The sequence below is a fragment of the Vitis riparia genome, chromosome 8 (genome assembly GCF_004353265.1).
Source record: "Vitis riparia cultivar Riparia Gloire de Montpellier isolate 1030 chromosome 8, EGFV_Vit.rip_1.0, whole genome shotgun sequence".
NCBI lineage: Eukaryota > Viridiplantae > Streptophyta > Magnoliopsida > Vitales > Vitaceae > Vitis > Vitis riparia.
Window position 1 is genome coordinate 13,968,603 of NC_048438.1, and position 19,283 is coordinate 13,987,885.

The 19,283-nt window shown below is 34.1% G+C and overlaps 2 protein-coding genes across 2 annotated transcripts; one reads left to right on the top strand and one right to left on the bottom strand.

Moving 5' to 3' along the window:
- Positions 1-5,820: 5,820 nt before the first annotated feature.
- Positions 5,821-7,648, top strand: LOC117921104 (protein CANDIDATE G-PROTEIN COUPLED RECEPTOR 7-like). Its single transcript, XM_034838899.1, has one exon. The coding sequence runs from the start codon at positions 6,029-6,031 to the stop codon at positions 7,361-7,363; it is 1,335 nt and encodes a 444-aa protein (XP_034694790.1). The 5' UTR covers positions 5,821-6,028; the 3' UTR covers positions 7,364-7,648.
- Positions 7,649-17,144: 9,496 nt separating this feature from the next.
- On the bottom strand, positions 17,145-18,029 carry LOC117920769. The gene has a single exon (XM_034838385.1). The coding sequence runs from the start codon at positions 17,866-17,868 to the stop codon at positions 17,443-17,445; it is 426 nt and encodes a 141-aa protein (XP_034694276.1). The 5' UTR covers positions 17,869-18,029; the 3' UTR covers positions 17,145-17,442.
- Between the last annotated feature and the right edge of the window lie 1,254 nt (positions 18,030-19,283).

Genomic DNA, 19,283 nt, shown 5'->3' on the forward strand with positions numbered 1-19,283 from the left:
GTTGAGATTGAAGTGGTAATAAATGACATGACAACTGCATACGTGAGGTTCTATCAAGTATGTTTGTCAACTACTGTAACGGCGCGGCGGGGAAGAGGCGACACTGTAACGGTCGGTGGAAGAAAGTTTTGCAAGGCTTCTAGGTTGTTGGTGGAAGCTGTCCCAACGTGGGTGTTGCGGTGCGTTAGGAGCGGGTGGGGCGGCAACTGTTGTAGTTCAAACTGAGGAAGGGTTTGGAAGATGTTTTTATAGCCTCCAAAACGACATCGTTTTGATGCTGGAACCATCATAACAACGTCGTTTTGATGCTGTGAACAAAAAAAAAAAAAAAATTAATCAAACCGTCTGGTTCGGAGGGAACCAGTCGACTTGTCCAATTTGTCCGATTCACTGGTTCAACCTATTTCTGATCCAATTGACAGGACCGAACTAGTAAAATTAATATTACTTTAATAATGCAACCATATATCAACATAATTTATAATTATATGGTTGATAAGAAATGTGAATTTTGTAAGTATACACTCATTACGAAGATAAATTATTACAAATATACTAATTATGAGATTCAAATATATTACTATGTTAAGTTAATTTACTAATTTAAACATAGTAATTAATTGTAAAAATATACTAATTTAAATTGATTGTTATACTGATTTTAAAATGTACTAAGTTAATTTATTCTCAATATACTATTATTACGCCTAAATATTAAAATAAAATAAAATTATTAATTAAAAACTAAATTATTGCAAATGTACTAATTATATGATTTAAATATATTTATGATTTTTATTTAAAAATATTGGTACATTTTAATACAAAATATTTGTATTTAAAAATATTGATAATTTAATTTATGATTTTATATTTGTTTTATATTTAATTAGTATACAAAATAAATTATAAGATAATTAAAATTAACTTATTTATAATAATTTAATTTTTTACCGATTTTTCACCGATATATCTTCTATATATTTGATATATCTCTGAAATTTTTGCAATTTTTTCCTATTTAGGTTTGATATTTTGTTTGTATTGTCGATATATCCTGATATTTTCGTCCTTGATAACAATATCAAATTTAAAATTAACGTTTTTATTTATACATATTTAAATAAGAAGATTTCCAAAGTGACAAATATAAAGATAAATCAAGAAATATAAGAAGACTTAAGTTAACAACTCTTAAGACTTTGTATATAATCTTCTTGTAAGGTTGTTAATGCACTATGATAATGTATTTTATATGTTATTTAAGCACAAAAAAATCATTCAAATACTAATTTATTTAAAATTCTTTTATAGTTTGATGATTTTATGTTTTTAAATAAAATATAATGGCATATGCTTTCTAAACTTGCTTTAAAAGGTTCTTAAGATGTTAAATACAAGTTATAAAAGGTTCTAAGCCTTAAACCATAACTTTTTATGCACTTTACAATATAACTAGTTGAGACAAAGAGGAACCAATTAAGTCAATTTGCTCGACTAATTAAGGTTAATCCTCAACCAGTCGAGGCTAAACCTCAATCGATTAAGGATTGGTTAAGGCTCGATCATGGCTCTAAACCTCAATTGTTACTTGTCAAAAGTATTAATTGTTAATGGTTAGTAAACTGACATAGACTCCATCGATTGACCCTAAACTATGTTTAATTGCTAGTTTGAGTTTCCAATTCATATAAAAAAAACTTCAAACTTCATTATTTTTTAAGTTTAACAATCTAACATCTTTCTATAATATATTTGAGCCATAGGAAAATGTTTTTAAGTGCACTTTATTTCAAAATTTTCATATCATTATTGCGCTATTAAATCATGGTTTATCTTGTATCATTTGAGCCTAAAATTTATATTAGGATATTGTGAGAATATTTCATATCATTTCTTGTAGACCTTTGAGAGAAAAAAAAAATATATAATTATGAGGTATCACTTAATGATTCTCAAATGTAAGGTATTACTTGATAAATTTTTCAAAAATGGGGTATGTAGTAAGGATTGTAAAAAGTATTTGGAGTTATAAGTTCAAAAATGTTAATTGAAACCATAATTCAATTATAAAGCTTAAAAATTTGATATAGAGCCGCATTTTTCACATGTGTTCCAATCGAAGATGAAAGTTGTATTTATTTAATGATTTTTTTTATATAAAAAAAGGAATTGTCACTTATTTTATTTTATTTTTATTTTTAAAAATTAAATAAAACAAAATAAGAAGAAAAAAAACCACTAATGACTCCTTATTTGGAGAAAAAAAAAGTCAAAAAAACAAAAAAATAGATTTAGGGTGAGGTTACTTATCGTATAATAATAAACCGTAACACCCTTATAAGCACGTGTATATATATATGGTATATGCTAAACAAATCAAGGAAATTATGATCAATTGATGAACCATGGACACATAAGAAAATAGTAGTATAAATATATAAAACAAGGCAAAGACCAGAGAAGTTACAAGAATAATATGACACAAACAATGAGAGAATTGTACAAAGTGGTTTATTAGATTAATTAGAAAATAAAGTTTTATTCTTCCAAATATCACGATATGATTTAAAGGATTTTTGAAAAAAAACAAATTTAGATTAATGTTTTGAATTTATTTATACACAAAAAATTCAATTTATTTACAAAAAGTTTGTTTTTTATTCAAAACCAAATTTATTTATAAAATGACTTTTTTTTTATTAAATGAGTTTATTAAATGTAATTTCACCAAAAAAAAAAAAAAATCAGTTTGGTTTTATCTAAAAATAATTTTACAAGGCAAAAGGTTCCACCAATTTATCAAAAGAAAGAAAAAGTTTATTTCAAATCTTTATTTAAGAAATGTGATTTTACAACATTATTTAAAAGACTATCCCAGTACAAATTCTATTTCTAACCAAAATTTTATTTAAGAAAATTAATTTTACAACTTTATTTACAAAAATAGTTTCAACACAATATTTATTATAGAAAAATAAATTTTATTTAATTTCAGTAAAAAAATTTCAAAATGATTTTAGCTTTATTTTTCATAAAAAAAGTTCATCAATTTTACAAAAAGAGCTCTACAATTTATTCATTTCTAATTTATTAAAAAGGATTTTATATTTATTCCTTTTAAGAAAAAGGATTTCAATATTAATTAAATAAAATATTATAAAAAAATTATTATTATTTTGTCAATTTTTTTTTCAATTTTTCTAAAAAAAGACTCCCCATTTATTATAATTATTACTATTATTTTTGAACATTTTTATTAAAAGGATGATTTTATTGCTTCAAAAGATATTTTTAATTTTATATTTAGCAAAAAGTTGTACACTTTTATTTTTTTAAAGAAATTCTATCATAAAAAAAATATTTTACAGTTTTATGTTTAAAAGTATTTTTAGAGTTTTTGTTTTAGAAACCATTTTTGACATTTTTGGTCAGTTTGATTATTTAAAAGTTATTTTGGTTACAATTTTATTTTAAAAAATATTTTTGATATTTAAAAAAGGACAATTTATTAAAATCAAAATTTTGGACTTTTATGAAAAACAATTTTTTTTTTATTAAAAACAAATTTTCTGGACTTTTTGTTAAAAGTTTATTATTATTTTTTTGTGATTTTTATTTAAAAACAAATTTTCTGGACTTCTTATTTTTATTTTTATTAAAAACAATATTCTGAAATTTTATTAAAAACAAATTTCTGGAGAACAATTTTCTTGAAAGATGAAAGATAATTTTGCCTTAATGTTCTTGAAACCTTAGATGAATGGAACAACAACCCATGGAGGGAGAAGACGGTGGTAGAGACTATGGACATGGGGTGGCTTCATGACTGGCACGTGAGGGAGTGGTAGTGCATGGTGGAGCAGTAGCCAGTAGGTCTACTGTGGCGTGTGCAGACGGTGGGTGGGTAGTGCGCGATGAAAACTGGAAGGGAGTGGCGGAGCTTGTGAACAGATCTGAAACGTGAGAATGAGATTGGAGAGAAGGAAGAATAAGAGGAAATAAAGGGATAGGGGAAAGAGAAGGAGATGGTGGCTGCCATGGGGCGACGCGTCTCCTACGACGACGTGCTGGCGGTGGCGCCCTGATCGTCAACGACTATGGTGTCATCGGCCGTGGGTAAGGGGGCCTAATGATGAAATGAAGGTGTGTAGGGGGTGAGAAGAGGGAAAGTTTATGGGAGGAGAGGGAGCGAGAGATGAGAGATGGGAGGAGTGGGGCTTTCAGATGGTAAGGGGAGGGAGTAGGCTAGGTAGAATATCCTTTTACTTGGAGTCATATTCTAATTATAACTAGAGTCCCATTGAAAATTTTAGTGACTTATAAAAGCAAGGCATTCTTCACTTTAAATACGAATACTAATTTTTTATATAATTTTTTCATGCATTTATCAAACTCGAGCTATGTAAGGCGAGATATGACTATTGAATCCTGGAGATAGACCATTGGTAATGTATCGAGTTCACCTTTGAGTAGGATGAATCTATTTAAAGGATAGTGTTTGTCATGCCTTAACCGATAAGTTATTTATTTATTTATTAATTGTGTTATTTATTTGTGTCTTTTGGGCTAATAATTTGTTTTCATATCTTAAAACCAACAATAAATGTGTATAAGGTTTCTCTTTTTGTTTTTTTAGTTTTAGGATCCAGTCTATACTTGGAGAAGTATTAACCCTCACTTAGTTAAAGAACTAGAAAAGAATGAAGAAGGGATGTAAGTTGGCTTATTTTGAATCACCCTAAAAACGAGTGTTAGTATTTTATCTTATTTAATTTTTTCTTTATTTTATATCAAACTCGAGCTATGTAAGGCGAGATATGACTATTGAATCCTAGAAATAGACCATTGGTAATATACCGAGTTCACCTTTGAATAGGATGAATTTATTTAAAGGATAGTGTTTGTCATGCCTTAACCAATAAGTTATTTATTTATTTATTAATTGTGTTATTTATTTGTGTCTTTTGGGCTAATAATTTGTTTTCATATCTTAAAACCAACAATAAATGCGTATAAGGTTTCTCTTTTTGTTTTTTTAGTTTTAGGATCCGATCTATACTTGGAGAAGTATTAACCCTCACTTAGTTAAAGAACTAGAAAAGAATGAAGAAGGGATGTAAGTTGGCTTATTTTGAATCACCCTAAAAATGAGTGTTAGTATTTTATCTTATTTAATTTTTTCTTTATTTTATATACAAAATTTTCATTATAATTATTATTTATTTACATATAATTATTTTTTATATATTAATTGAATTTATAAAAAATACCATCACCCTATTCCTTCATTTAGAATAATTATCCTAAATTAATAATTTAGCTAAAATAAAAAATTATTATGAAAATAATATCTATTGCATATTATTTAGAATTATACAAATTTTTAATAAAATAAAATAATTAAAAAATTTAAAGATAAAGATTAAAATATTTTTTTATTCAATACCCAATTGAATATAAAATAATATTATTTTAATACAAAATCTATATATCCATGATCACTATAATTTATATTTTTATAAATGTTACCATTTGGAAATAATATATAAAATCATTAATTGGGTGTATTATTTATATAATTTGTATTTTTATAAATATTATTATTTAAAATTAATATATAAAATCATTATTTGATAGTATTATTATTTAGCAATAATACATCTACATTAATTGATAATTATTTTTATATATTGAACTAGTACAATGAATTAATTTGGGCCCATATGATCGAACCCAGACCCAGTTGAGGTGGGGGTTGTAGAGTCCTTCACTCTCGGAACTCTGGGTTCTCCAATCTGCCATTTGCCAAGAGGCCATCGACCAACCCGAAAGGGCATTTTGGGTAAAGGGGAATAAACTTTTAATTCACTCCACATCTCCACCACCGTCGGCCTATTTCACGTTCTCGAATCTATCAGCTCAAGCCCCACGACGCCATCACGCCAAATTCACCTCCCACAACCACCGCCTTCCCCCCACATCCACCAGCTCGAACCAGCATCGTTTTCGTTTTCTGTCAGCGACAATGACGAAAACACCCCTCACATTCCTCCAAGTCCTCTCCATTTTTTCCTTCTCCGTCCTCCTCCTCCTCCTCCTCCCCTCCGTCACCGCCGAGATCAAAACCCTAACCATCACGGCCGACTCCCGCCCCATGATCCTCTTTGAGAAATTCGGATTCACACACACCGGCCACGTCACCGTGAGCGTCTCCGGCGTCTCCGTCGCCTCCACTCTCTCGTCCCCTGATCCCTCCCGTCTGGGGTTCTTCCTCCTCTCCGAGGAGTCTCTCCTCCAAGTCCTCATGGAGCTCCAACAGAACCCTTCCTTCTGTGTTCTTGATTCCCAATACATCCTCAGCCTCTTCACCTTCCGCGATCTCTCTCCGCCTCCTCACGCCTCCTTCAACCAATCCTACCCTGTCTCCTCCCCCAACGAGTACAGCCTCTTCTTCGCCAACTGCGCACCTGAGAGCCAGGTCACAATGTCCGTACGCACCACGGTCTACAACATTGATAATGGCAAAACCAAGGACTATCTCTCCGCCGGCCAGACTCAGCTCCCTGCCCTCTACTTCCTCTTCTCCCTTGCCTATTTCGCCTTCCTAGTCTTTTGGATCCACACCTGTTACAGAAACAAGCGATCCGTCCACCGGATCCATATGCTGATGGCCGGATTGCTGTTGATGAAGGCTTTGAATCTGATCTGCGCCGCGGAGGATAAGCATTACGTAAAGGTCACAGGAACACCTCACGGTTGGGATGTGCTGTTTTATATATTTCAGTTTATTAGGGTTGTGCTGCTTTTCACCGTCATTGTGTTGGTCGGCACTGGGTGGTCGTTCTTGAAGCCCTTCTTGCAAGAGAAGGAGAAGAAGGTGTTGATGATTGTGATTCCGCTGCAGGTTTTGGCAAATGTGGCTTCCGTTGTGATTGGCGAGACAGGGCCTTTTATTAAGGATTGGGTGACTTGGAACCAGGTGTTCTTGTTGGTCGACATTGTGTGTTGTTGCGCCATTATTTTCCCCATTGTGTGGTCAATTCGGTCCCTGAGAGAGACATCAAAGACTGATGGGAAGGCAGCAAGGAATTTAGCAAAGCTGACATTATTTAGGCAGTTCTATATTGTTGTGATTGGTTACTTGTATTTTACACGCATTGTAGTGTTTGCCCTCAGGACAATTGCTGCGTATAGGTATCAATGGGTGAGTAATGCTGCGGAGGAGATTGCCAGTCTCGCATTTTACTTGGTGATGTTTTATATGTTTCAGCCCGCTGAGAAGAATGAGTATTTTGTGCTTGATGAAGAGGAAGAAGAGGCTGCGATGGCAGCTCTCAGGGAAGAAGAATTTGAACTTTGAAAATGGTAATGAGGGAAGTTTTGTAGGTCATCTTTTTTGGCTTTGTTGCGGCTGTGGTAACACTACGCAAAGGTATTTGGTGGATTTACCAGTGGGATTGCTTGGACAGGTTTGGACTTCTCTTTTTTTTTTCTTCTTCTTCTTCCTTGTTTTTTTTTTTTTTAATGGTAATAAGAACTTCAGTAATTATGGAAACAGTGCTTGTATTTAGAACTAATGGAATTATCAGGTTATTCTGCTGGTAATAAAATTCAAGATATAGAGTTATTCACGGTTTATTCTTTATACTGGGGAAGTTTGATATCCTATGATTTTTGGGAATGATTTTTCTTTCTATTGCTTTGTTGAAACAATTTGTTAATTGATAGAGTTGGCAAGATTGCTTTCTTCTTGTTCCCCTCACATTCAAGCATGTGGTTGTGGTACTTGCGAGTTGTGATATTGTCAACCATCACAATAGTAGTGTTCTTAAAACTGTTAGGTTGCATTTGAAAGCATAGATTTGGATTTGGATCTGAAAACCAATGATGGATCAGATATGGAAATGGAAGGATTTGGATTTCAAATCCATTGTGGATACTTAGAAAAAATTATGTATTTTCATTTATCTTTGAATTTGTATTTTTAACTCTTTTCCTAATGTAATTCTGCATGATTATTCCCATTTATTACTAAAAGTGGTTTACAATATCATACAAACAATGCCTTTTTTAGGAACTTTGCTAAGTGCTTGAACATTTATGTTACAGAGCATCTACCATACAAGAATGGTGCTTTCTCTTAATTATGCCATGTTACCAAGAGACTCAAAGAAAAAAGTTTCCCCTTTTTATGGGGCAAACAAAAAAGATATTAACAACAACAATAAAAAAAGGCTCACCAAGGTACACAAAACGTATACAAGGATGCCGAATGGCAAGGAAATGAGGCAAAAAAATGCAAAAAGCTTCCCTCCCATTATCTAGATCCCAACCCCATTAACTAAGTCTAGATAGATATTGAGTTCGTATCTATGGGCCTTTTAGTTCACAAATATAGTGTATGAAAATGACATTTTGAGAGCCTAATCCAATTGTTCAAGCAACTTTTTAACTAACCCATACAATTTTTCTTTGATAGGTAACCTACGCATTACCCATGCCAAAATTATTACCTTTCAAATTTGATTCATGAGACCCCATGAAACATGACCAAATTAAGCATCCTTTTTTCATGCAACCATTTTTTACCATATAATGATGCATCCTCCTCCTTTGCTTAAGTGCCTATACATCAGCCAAGCACACAAAACACTCACCATGAAGGATTGGAAGCTAGATAATGTACAACCTTTTTTCTCAAGGTTATAAGGAAGGTTCGTGGAGAGGAGGGAGAAAGATAGAGTGGTATGGATGGATTTTGGAGAAGTGTTTTCTCTATTGAATATATTCCATTTTGGAGTTAGGGTGGCCATTATTTGGAATTCATGGTTCCCATCAAAAGTGAGTATTTTTGCAAGGAAAGCTAATTGGGGTTAGATGACGGCTTTGAAACTTCTTTTAAAGAGAGGTTGGTCATTGATTGCGTGGACCCTTCTATGGTCACTTTTAAGTAGGCATTATGCTTTTTGGAAAAGAAAAGGCAAGAAGGTTTGAAGAGCCACATCCCTATGCAATTTTTGGACAATTTAGAATGAAAGGAATTGAGAAGTATTTGAAAGTGATGATCTATCAATTCAAGCACTAAAGTGCTCTTTCCTAAGAAATCTAGTTTTATGGGTTAGCATGTATATAGAGGAAGGCTCCGTACCTTTGATTGATTTTGTAGATCAAGTGAGATCTAGCTGATGGGGGGAGTAGTTATTTTTGTGCTCTCTCATTCGGACAAAACCTTTTGGTACCTATTGTATACGTCATGTGTATCTTGGTGTATAGTTTTTTTTTTTTAATTATTATTATTTTTATTTATAGTATTTCCTTATAAAATAAATAAATAAAACACTCATCATTCACCTCATTGACCTTGAGTCCCATAGCTCACATTCTTGTCATTTGTCTTTTTTCTCTCATATGCAAACCAAAATTGTTGCAATAGGTGGCAAACAAAAATGGGGGTTGCAATTTAAGTACGCATGATGTACACAAAGCATGCTAAGCACCAAAAAGACATAAAGGGAAATGTAGCGTCCTACATCTACCCAAATAATCAATGAAACCTAAACGGGATCCAATATTAATTCCCATAGAATAAAGAGACCAAGAGAACAAAAATTTAATTAACTTATGATTCGTTGTCCTCTTTTTCAAGCTTCCTAGACCCTTCAAAGTTATAAGATTTTGTTCTTTCCAAATTCTTAAAACAAGTAAACAAGGCTAGCCTCCATATCATCTTACAACTCCTTTTTATAGCACTCCCATCCCAACCTAGTGACTACTACTCTTTCAAGAACAAGGGAGCACCCAAGAAGTCCCAAATAGATGGAAATAAAGTCTACAAGCTTTCAATATCCCAGAATGAACAAGAATATGGTTAGCTGACTCTTTACCATGCTTGTACAAAGTACACCAACTAGAGAAAGGCTAACTCCACTTCATAAAAATTTTATCTCACACTGCCTCCCTGGCAAAGAAACTGACTTTAGAAGAAGTCTTTAGAAAAAACCTTTTGAGCAACAGACAGTAATGGACTTAATGAATTGTATAGAGATTTCATAGAGGACTATCCATATTTATTAATCTCCACACTCATTTGTCAGGAAAACCTTCCTCCCAGCCCTTGACAGCTAATTGACAGGATATACTTAAGGAGCCACTGCACATCCCCAACTCTTAAGTCTCGAACTTATTAAAAAATCAGGGTTCCATCTTGTCCCCTTGCCACCTCATAAGCATTTATTAGAGAGGTAATGCCAAGCAAAGTTGGAAATACACATTTTATGGATCATTCACCACACGGTCCACACCAGACATGATCCCCAAACATGGTCCAGGGATCATCACCCACTGGAAAGCTTGTATTGAATTGGAAAGCTGTCCAAGATCTTTCTTGTTGATAATCTCATACCTCTCCATTCCCTTTCTAGAGGCCCATTCAATTTTTGCCATCCCAAAATGACTCTTCTTCACAAATTATCCTGGTTGGCTACAAACTTTGACTATTAGTTCCAACTTCCAAGTAAAGCCTTGTTGATCACCAAGAGCAGATGGTTGAATTCACAAGATGAATGTTATTTTTCAAAAAGACTAATACTTGCCTACCCCAGACAACAGCTCAAGCCTAATCTTCACCACCAGTAGAATCATAAAAGATGACAAGTTGTATTAGTATGCTTGGATGGGTCCTTTTAATAAGATGAGCCTCCTTCTTTAGAGAAATGCTGCTTTTTTTGACAGCTAGTCTTCTATGACGTCTTTCATTTTTCCAAAATACTGGGCTGGCATAGACTTAGAAGATGCATGCCGAGGCGAATCCTCACTCAACAGTCAAGAATTCTACCAGCAAATCCACATTTGCCACCACCCAACCATATTAAGATCTCTCAGTCTGATATTTTTAATTCAAAGGCCAAGAATTATCTGAATGATAGAGGAAAAAAAATCCAATTCAACCATTTGCTTCTAAAGCAGTAGTACTGTTTACAGCAAGATATATTGAAGGTAACATATTGTGGTCTATTTTCTTTTGTATTGTGTTCAGGGTGCCTTTGCTTGTGCTTCTCTTGGAGGACTTGCGGTAAAATTGTGGTTTTTTGCCTTTCACTAGCATGTGAACAGTCTCTTGTTTAATAAAATTTATTATTATCATCTGCTTTTTATTTCAGTGAAAGTTTCTTTTAGTCATGTCTTCATGGGGATGTGGTGCACAAAAAAAAAAAAAATGTTATCCTTCATGCAGGAAAAACATCATTCCTTCTATGCCAAATTGCCAATTGTCACCCAATCCTCTCGATTTTTCATCTGTTTGCTCTTTTTGATGTAAAATAAAATAAAAGCAGAGGAGTTTGATTCAACATGATATTGCCATCATAATACCAAGTTCTGATTGCAATGGCCCTAAACTAGCCATATGACTTGATTCATGGTGGGCATCACTCAAATTCAAATTCAAATTTGATTCAAAGAAGTTCATTGGCACATGATTCAAAAGCTTCGTCAATTTGTAACAGTTGCTAGTGATATTGGCAGTGATCTCCTTGGATTAGACTATGATATTTTTGGTTATTTATGAACTGGGAAGATGTTTTGATGTGGTTTTAAAGTTTGATATGATTTAAGATTAATCGTGGTGATAGATTTATCTTGTATCATTCATAGATCATGTTTCTTTTGGCATTGCATTTCTTAATTTATTTTCTTTTACCTGTTGGAAAAAACATCGAGAGAGAAGGAAAAAAAAAGGAAGAAAAAAAAATTAACTGCATGCTGTCAATATATGGGCTAAAGTAGAATGAAATAATAATTGTGTACAATGTCCTGTCTTTGGGTTTATTAACTGCACCCTATTTTTTTCTTGGTCTTAAAGCTTATTAACTCGTATTGTTGTACAATGTTTTGGTGTTTCATCAACTGGTATTGTTCTATTCTATGATGTTTTAATGCTTGTTAAATTAATGGCCCAGGGGCCCTGGTCATGATTGTACACTGTATGTGGTGACTGAGAGGTCCTTTTGCTGTGGACAATAATGATAAGAAGTTTAAGGTTGAAAAACTGTTTATGCTGCATATTGTAAATTTGTGTAAGGTTGAGACAGTGGTTCTCTGAATTTTGGTAGAGCTAGATGTCATTATTTCGTTTAAGTTGAGAAACTGGTCTTTTAAAATTTGGTGGAATTCTTTCTCAAATTGATTAACTCAAATTCCAAGATCTAATTGAAGCAACTGAAATTGTCTTTGTTTTTGTTTTTTTTTTTTTCCTTTCCAGATTTGTTGCCCTAGGGCCTCTGACCCTCCCTCCCACATGCTGTATGACTCAAACAAAGTAATATTTGTCTGACATTCTGTCTAAAACACAAAACAAATAGAATATAAAATACAGACATTCAGGATTTACTTTAACAAATAAGGCTTAAAACATAGACTGTCAAGAATTATTTTCAGCAGCAGACACAGGCTACTATAATTTTTCAAATTAGTTTCTGAAATGGATTTTCCTAAATAATTCTTTGATCCAGGTTTCCTATTTTTTTTGCTTCTATACGGTGTCTGCTCTGCTATCTTTTCTGTTTAAGATATATATATTTTTTTGTCTTAAAATAAATTAAATTAAACCATTCATACTCCCTTTAAAAGGCAAATTGTTTTCAGATTCTCCTTAAAACTATGCGCTCTCTAACACTTATGGTTGCTAGTTTTCTTTCCTTGTAATATTTGAGGTGTGGAGTGGTGTTACAATCGCAATTGGTGGTTGAAATGGAAAGTCATGGTTACACTGATGGACCTAAGAGGCTTTTATGATACAGGAACAGGTGCATGGAGGGTACCCTACTTTCAAATGTTTAATAAATGGGGTCTCATTCTTCATCATGTTGAGCCAGATTTGTGTTTGATTCTTGTCTTTAATCCTTCCTTCTGTTTGGTTCTCACTGAAATTGACTTGGGTTTTTCATTCTTCTCTTTGGTTCTCCATAAAACACGTGGACGCTTATCATGCTCCATTGCATCTGGATCTGATCTGGATAGGATTGAGGTTTCCTAGTCATGGTAGTGAGGGCTCGTGGAAGTGAAGAAAATGACCTTGAGTATGTAATTAGCAAGAAGAAACAGACCCATTTTAAAAAGTTTTGGAGGAAGCAATTATCCGGACTTGGTTGTTTGAAACAGCAAGAGAATCTTATTAATCCGTGCTTACGTTTAATTGTCATATTGTTGCTATTATTACGGACAGTAATTGGTATTTTCATGTGAAAGGAAAGTTGCAGTTGATGCCCAGAGCATATGTCAGAATATAACCAACCATATATGGCTGACTGCTAACAGTAAGTTCAAATATTCATCACATAAATTCCCCATTAGAAATGATTATGAGATACCCATCTTGTAAATTTCATTATTTCAATATAGACAAAAATAAATAAATAAGTTGTAAGAATCAATGTCCTCATGCTAAACAGACCCGAAAGCGTCTCCTTGTCTACATGCAAATGCTTTGTTCTCTGAACCCCATCCCAAATGTTCCAACACTAAACAACAGAGCTGGTTACACCTTGCCAACTTGTTTGTGGGATGAGCTTTTCTTTAGTGAAAACAGCCCTCTCGTTCTCAAGCACATGCACACAGATTGACGAAAGGGCAGGAGTGTTGTGGGGCTTACTAATTTTGATCTCTCTTATGTCTTCTTCACTATGCAAGTGCTTAAATTCACGCTCCTTGGTGATTTATCTCTGCTGATTCTGTTTTCTCCCTTTGCATGCTGGAAGTACCGTTTCCTGGACTCATAAACTATTTAGGTCGATTTCTTGGAGCCAAAGCCTTTCTTTCAAATTAAACGACAGCTTTGGTCTGTGTTACAGCGATTCTTGTAAAAGTATTTCAGTCTATAAAAAGAGTAACACCGATGTAAGGATAAGACTGTTTTCATGAAAGCTTCATTTTAGCTCATTAGCCATCGTATGGTCAAGTGTAGCTGGATGTACAACTAAGTTCGCTTGAGTTCAGACCAAATCTCATATTCTGAATTCTTGATCAAACTGCATGTTTTCTACGTTATGTACGGTTGAAGATAGACTGCGGAAATGCAACAAAGAAAGTCAGAAAATGAAGATGGTATTGCCTATGAGACAGATGAAATGTTCATTATTTCTGGAGAAAACAAGCTGCTATTTCTAAACAAAACATGCTTCCCGAAACATATGAAGAGAATTTAAACAGCATAGGATCACATGTAGACATTTAAGAATGCATTGAACGGCAAAAATGAACCGGTTACCTTGGTTTATGCCATGGAAAGCCATTTCTTCCTCCACTAGTATCCAAGAAGCTCCTCCAGGTCCATGATGATACGAAAATTAGGGTTCAATGAGCTCTTCCCTTTCCTCCCTAAAAATTCAGTCGAAGTGTGTATGTGCGTGCAGTACGTGCTCTCCAAGAAGAAGAGAAGAGACACCTTCTAAATGCGCGCGCACGCGCGCACACACACACACACACATATATATATATATATATATATATATATATATATATATATATATATATATATATTACACATTAGACACATTATTTGGACCACTTGACTTAATGAGTCAGTCAAGTGAATTAGGTGAGTCCATAGAAATCAAGCAATAATGTGTTCAGTCCCATTATGGACCATAATGCAAAAATTAAATTAACACAGATTTATGATATTATCAAATTGATTATGTAAGTCCACATATAAAAATTCTAACAACGTATAGACAACATTCCAATGAATGATAACCAAGAAAAGTATCTTCTTTGAGTAGGATTTTTACAATGGCAACTATGATGGTCTCTCAAAGCCTTGTATTCTTGAGCTTCGCTCAAATGTAAAGTTTTGGGTTAAGGTTTCTGCTTCTATGAGCGATGAACATGTTTATCACGAAGCAATTTATTCCCCACATGAGAGCGATGACCCGTTCGTTTCTTCTCTTGAGGCCTATAGCTGTCCCGATGACTTGTATGCATCCATGCTGGGATTAATGGAATTGAAACTTGGGAAAAGAGTTCACTTGGGAAGTCAAGGAGATATTGGGTGAGTCAATGATCTTAAAGAATCATTTAATGATAAAAGGGGCCTTTCTTGACTTGGCTCAAGCTCATGGACAAACTCCCTTGCTTTTTGGGAATTGGGAAATTGAATCATAGACTTAACTCCCTAAACTCCCATTGCATGCCCAAGCCCAGCGGACATGCTTGTAGTCGGATCATGGACATGCAAATTGATTCATCTACTATTGACAACCAGCCTCCCGCTGCAGCATTATAACATGGAATTACGGGGGACAGTGCCTCAGATTCCATTACCTTGTTTGTAGAATGTGGATCTTCCTCATCAGATGAGTCTCTCTGCCTACTTCATATTGTACTTTGCTATGGACATGGACCACGACTGGAGTTTTAACGTTTGCATTGATGGTAGGAACATGAATGTTGCTTTTCAAAATACATGTGAAATATCGGTCATGACCTCCTCACACTAAGGGAAGGTCTTGCCTGTAGTTAACAGTTTTGTCATGAGTTGTTCACCATTTTAATTTATTGGATTTAAGGAGTCCTAATGAAAAATCATGCAAACTTTCCAACAGTCTCAATATGTGGGCCGGAAAAAAAAGACCCAAAATATAGTAGAGTAGTAATGATGAGAGCGTGCAAACATAGAAACTCAAGTCTTTCCCGTTTTCTCCCCTAATCATATTGCCTGTCACTAAGGCTGATTGTTTTATGTAAAACTTTTAGAAAAGGCTTCTCTAACCAAATAATCCAGGGGATCTGCAAGCCCTAGTTTTACTGATGAATTTGGAGCTCATTTGAACTCCATATTTGCATAGATTAAAGCCTTGAACAAACAAATGCTATGATATTGATGTTATGATTTCATTTACAGATTTTTCAGGTCACCAGGCATCAATTAGGTCCCTTAACTTGGCTAGCTGATCATGAACACCCCCATAGGAGAAGTAAAGTTCCAGCAAGCATATTGATGAAATGGTCCTTACAACCTAAAGTTTCAGCAAGCAAAGGAGTTGTATGGTGGATGCTATCATTGTCTTCCTTCTCTTTCTTCCAACTTGTACTTATCGTCCAGCCTCTCTTTTTCTTTATGCAGCTGCTATTGCCTTGTGGCATGCATTGTAATCTTATCTCCAAGTCACATTAAAGCGTTGAAAATGAAAGATATTGCAATGATCTATACCAATTGAATTGTAAACAGTAAACACTACTGATACAGAGATGACCATTTCAACAAACACATAAGATTCAAATCATAAATTTTTTCCAATTTAATTTTGACTAAATCCACCTGAAAAATTCCAATGTTTGAAACTGTGTTTTGGGTGACTGAAGCATCTGACCCACAAGGGGCTGACCACAACTGGCCCAAATGAACCCATTCAGACCCCATGCCAGAAGCACCAAAAGGAATCCAAAGTAAATCCGTATATATGTAATAAAGAATATTTAGTGGCACTGAGAGCTCTACTCTTTTTACTCATTGTTTGACCTCCTACAGGAACCGTGCTTGATCTATGGCCCCACATGGTGCTAATAAATCAGGACCCTCAAAGAGTCAAAGAAGATGGCTGGACGCTTATTGACAGAGACACCAGCTTGAAAAGCTTTCCAACCACCTAATCATAACTGCCTACTAAAGAAAAAATCAAAATTCAATGTTTTACGTACTACACTGTCTTCATCACATATCCTCAACCAATTCTGAAGACTTGTGCAGCTGTAGTATTAATAAATTAATAATGGTAGTTGGTCTGCAAAGAATTAGAGCATGACCAGTCGCTGAACAACTAATTAACAGAACTCACTAACCCAATCTTTTTGTCTCTTAGGTTTTTTATTTTTGCGTTTACTGTCAAGACCCAGCCAAAATTCCGAACCCAGACATTCAAAGTCTGATAACAACTTGAGACCACCTTTCTTTCTGTTTCGCCTTTTATTATTGGATTCCTTAACTTTCTTCACCAAGGGTGGTTGAGAAACTAGAAAGACTGTTGTAAACTTAGACCAAATGGGTTTGTAACAGATCACTGATCAGCATCACATTGTTCTAGTTCTGAGATGGCTCTAGCTTTTTATCAGAAGAATCGAAATTTATAACAAGAAAAGTATGACCATTAAACAGAAAGAGAGGATGAAAATTAATTCGACAGTACTATACATGAAAATATGGGAAGAACCCATTTAGGCAAAGTCTTAATAACATTATTCCTCGGCATCACTGTAATCCAAAACATGCAAGCGTACAAAGACCCATCACCCACATGTTCCTGTGCCCTCTTCTTTCTAATCCTCCCCGGCCTCATTCTGTTACAGTAAAAAACAACCCAAAACGACAGCACAACACAACACCCATCTCTTCATATAAATTAAAAAGAAAAACACCAAATCCGATATAATCAGATGTATATATGACTATAGAGACTCACACTTCTGGTCTCTACTGTCCACAACATCCACAGTGGTAGTACAATACAGCAACCTCCTGAATATGGCGTACAGAGCACTGCAGGAGATCTCCTTCACCTTCCTCACCACCACGAACCTCTTTCCATGAAGTTCTTCTCCCTTATTTCTCCTCCTCCCGTGAGCCACCCTCTCCTTCACCCTCCCAAAACACTTTATCGTCTTCTCGGGCACAGTCTCTTTCTTGGAAAAGGTGTAGCTCCTCAGGTACATCTGCCTGCATGAAATGCTGTCCACCACCCTTGGGTGCCTGTTTGAGCTCACGGATTTGATGAACTCGGCGTCAGACTCCGGCCACTTGTAGAGGTTGACGTAGGTTGCCCGGACGGGGACTCTGGCATCATTCACACAGCTAGATATGCAAACGGAGCTCATTTTCCGGTGAGCGGGTCGACAGATATGAGTGTTATGGGCGCTGGGGTATAAAACTATGAACCCAAACAAGCCTTGGATTGCAAGAAAAGCTACCCCGAGAGAGAGAGGGGGGCTATGTTGTAGTGGGAGATTTCATCATAATATTGTGAGTACTGAGTATGTGAAATGATTCGGCATCATTAATTAGCCACAACTATTTGTTTTTCTTCTTCCATCGATGATGACGAGACTAAAGAAAGAGTCAATTTAGTTGGACAAAAGTGACCATGCATAAGGCCAATATTCGGTTGAGCATGCATTTGAAACGGGGGTAGATAAGTAACTTAACCATGAACTCAATTTCCATATGATACTAATAGGTGGAGAGGGTTGGCTTACTTAGCTACTACTAAAATGCCCATATGGCTTTCACACGTTATTCTATTTGAACAGTGTTGAACGTGCTATCGCACGCCGGTGGAAACAAAGGCTACATGTTGTATCAACCATTGTAAGTAAGTAAGTTAGACACGTCAATTATGTCACGCTATCTCCATTAATTTTATCATGTTCAATCCGCTAAATATATTAATGAAGGGGTGAACAACTTGGATAAGTTATCTTATTGGGGTGTGTATTTAAAGATAAATGAATATTTAGAAAATAATTCTGGTATAAACAGCGTTTTTTTTTTTAATAAAATAAGGTATTTTATGAAATTTAAAAAAGTTAAAAAAAAAATAATTTAAAAAGTTTAATGAAGAAAAACTTGATAAGTGATTCTTAAAAAATAAAAATAAAAAATTATAGAAAACACTTATATAAAAATACTTCAAATAAAAACATTATTAAATACATCCTTAAAATGTGTTTTACATTATTTTTACTTGAAATGTTTTCGAACGGAAATATTTATGGGCGTCATTATTCTTGTCATAACCGATGTGGCCATTATTCTTATCTTTGTCCGATGTGGGATTGATAAGGATTGATAAGAAGAAAACAAATGAGCCATTATTCTTGTCTTTGTCTGATGTAAACAAATGAAAGAAACTCCAAGCCAAGGCCTTGAACTTGGGACTTACCTTGGAAAAAGGATGAGGAACGACTCCGTCGTATACATTTTTATATATAATGAGCAAACAAAATAAATATATTTTCCTTTAAGGAAATTTATAATAACAAATAAAAATAATATAATTTTTAAAATTATAAAATTAGTCAAAATTAAATAATTAAATTTTCTTTCGTTTTTAATATATTCATATTTAAATATTAATATATTTACATTTACATATGATTTAATTTTATAATATAAAAAATAGATATTATTGGTTTTAAATTTATTTATATATATTTTAAAATTTTAATAATATATAACTCATATATTTATGAAGTCTCCTCGTTGAACAGTGAATTGGTATTTTTTTTCAGTT

Bases quoted from the DNA above. Each gene is read 5' to 3' on its own strand.
- LOC117921104 (XM_034838899.1), top strand. From the start codon at position 6,029: ATGACGAAAACACCCCTCACATTCCTCCAAGTCCTCTCCATTTTTTCC.
- LOC117920769 (XM_034838385.1), bottom strand. From the start codon at position 17,868: ATGAGCTCCGTTTGCATATCTAGCTGTGTGAATGATGCCAGAGTCCCC.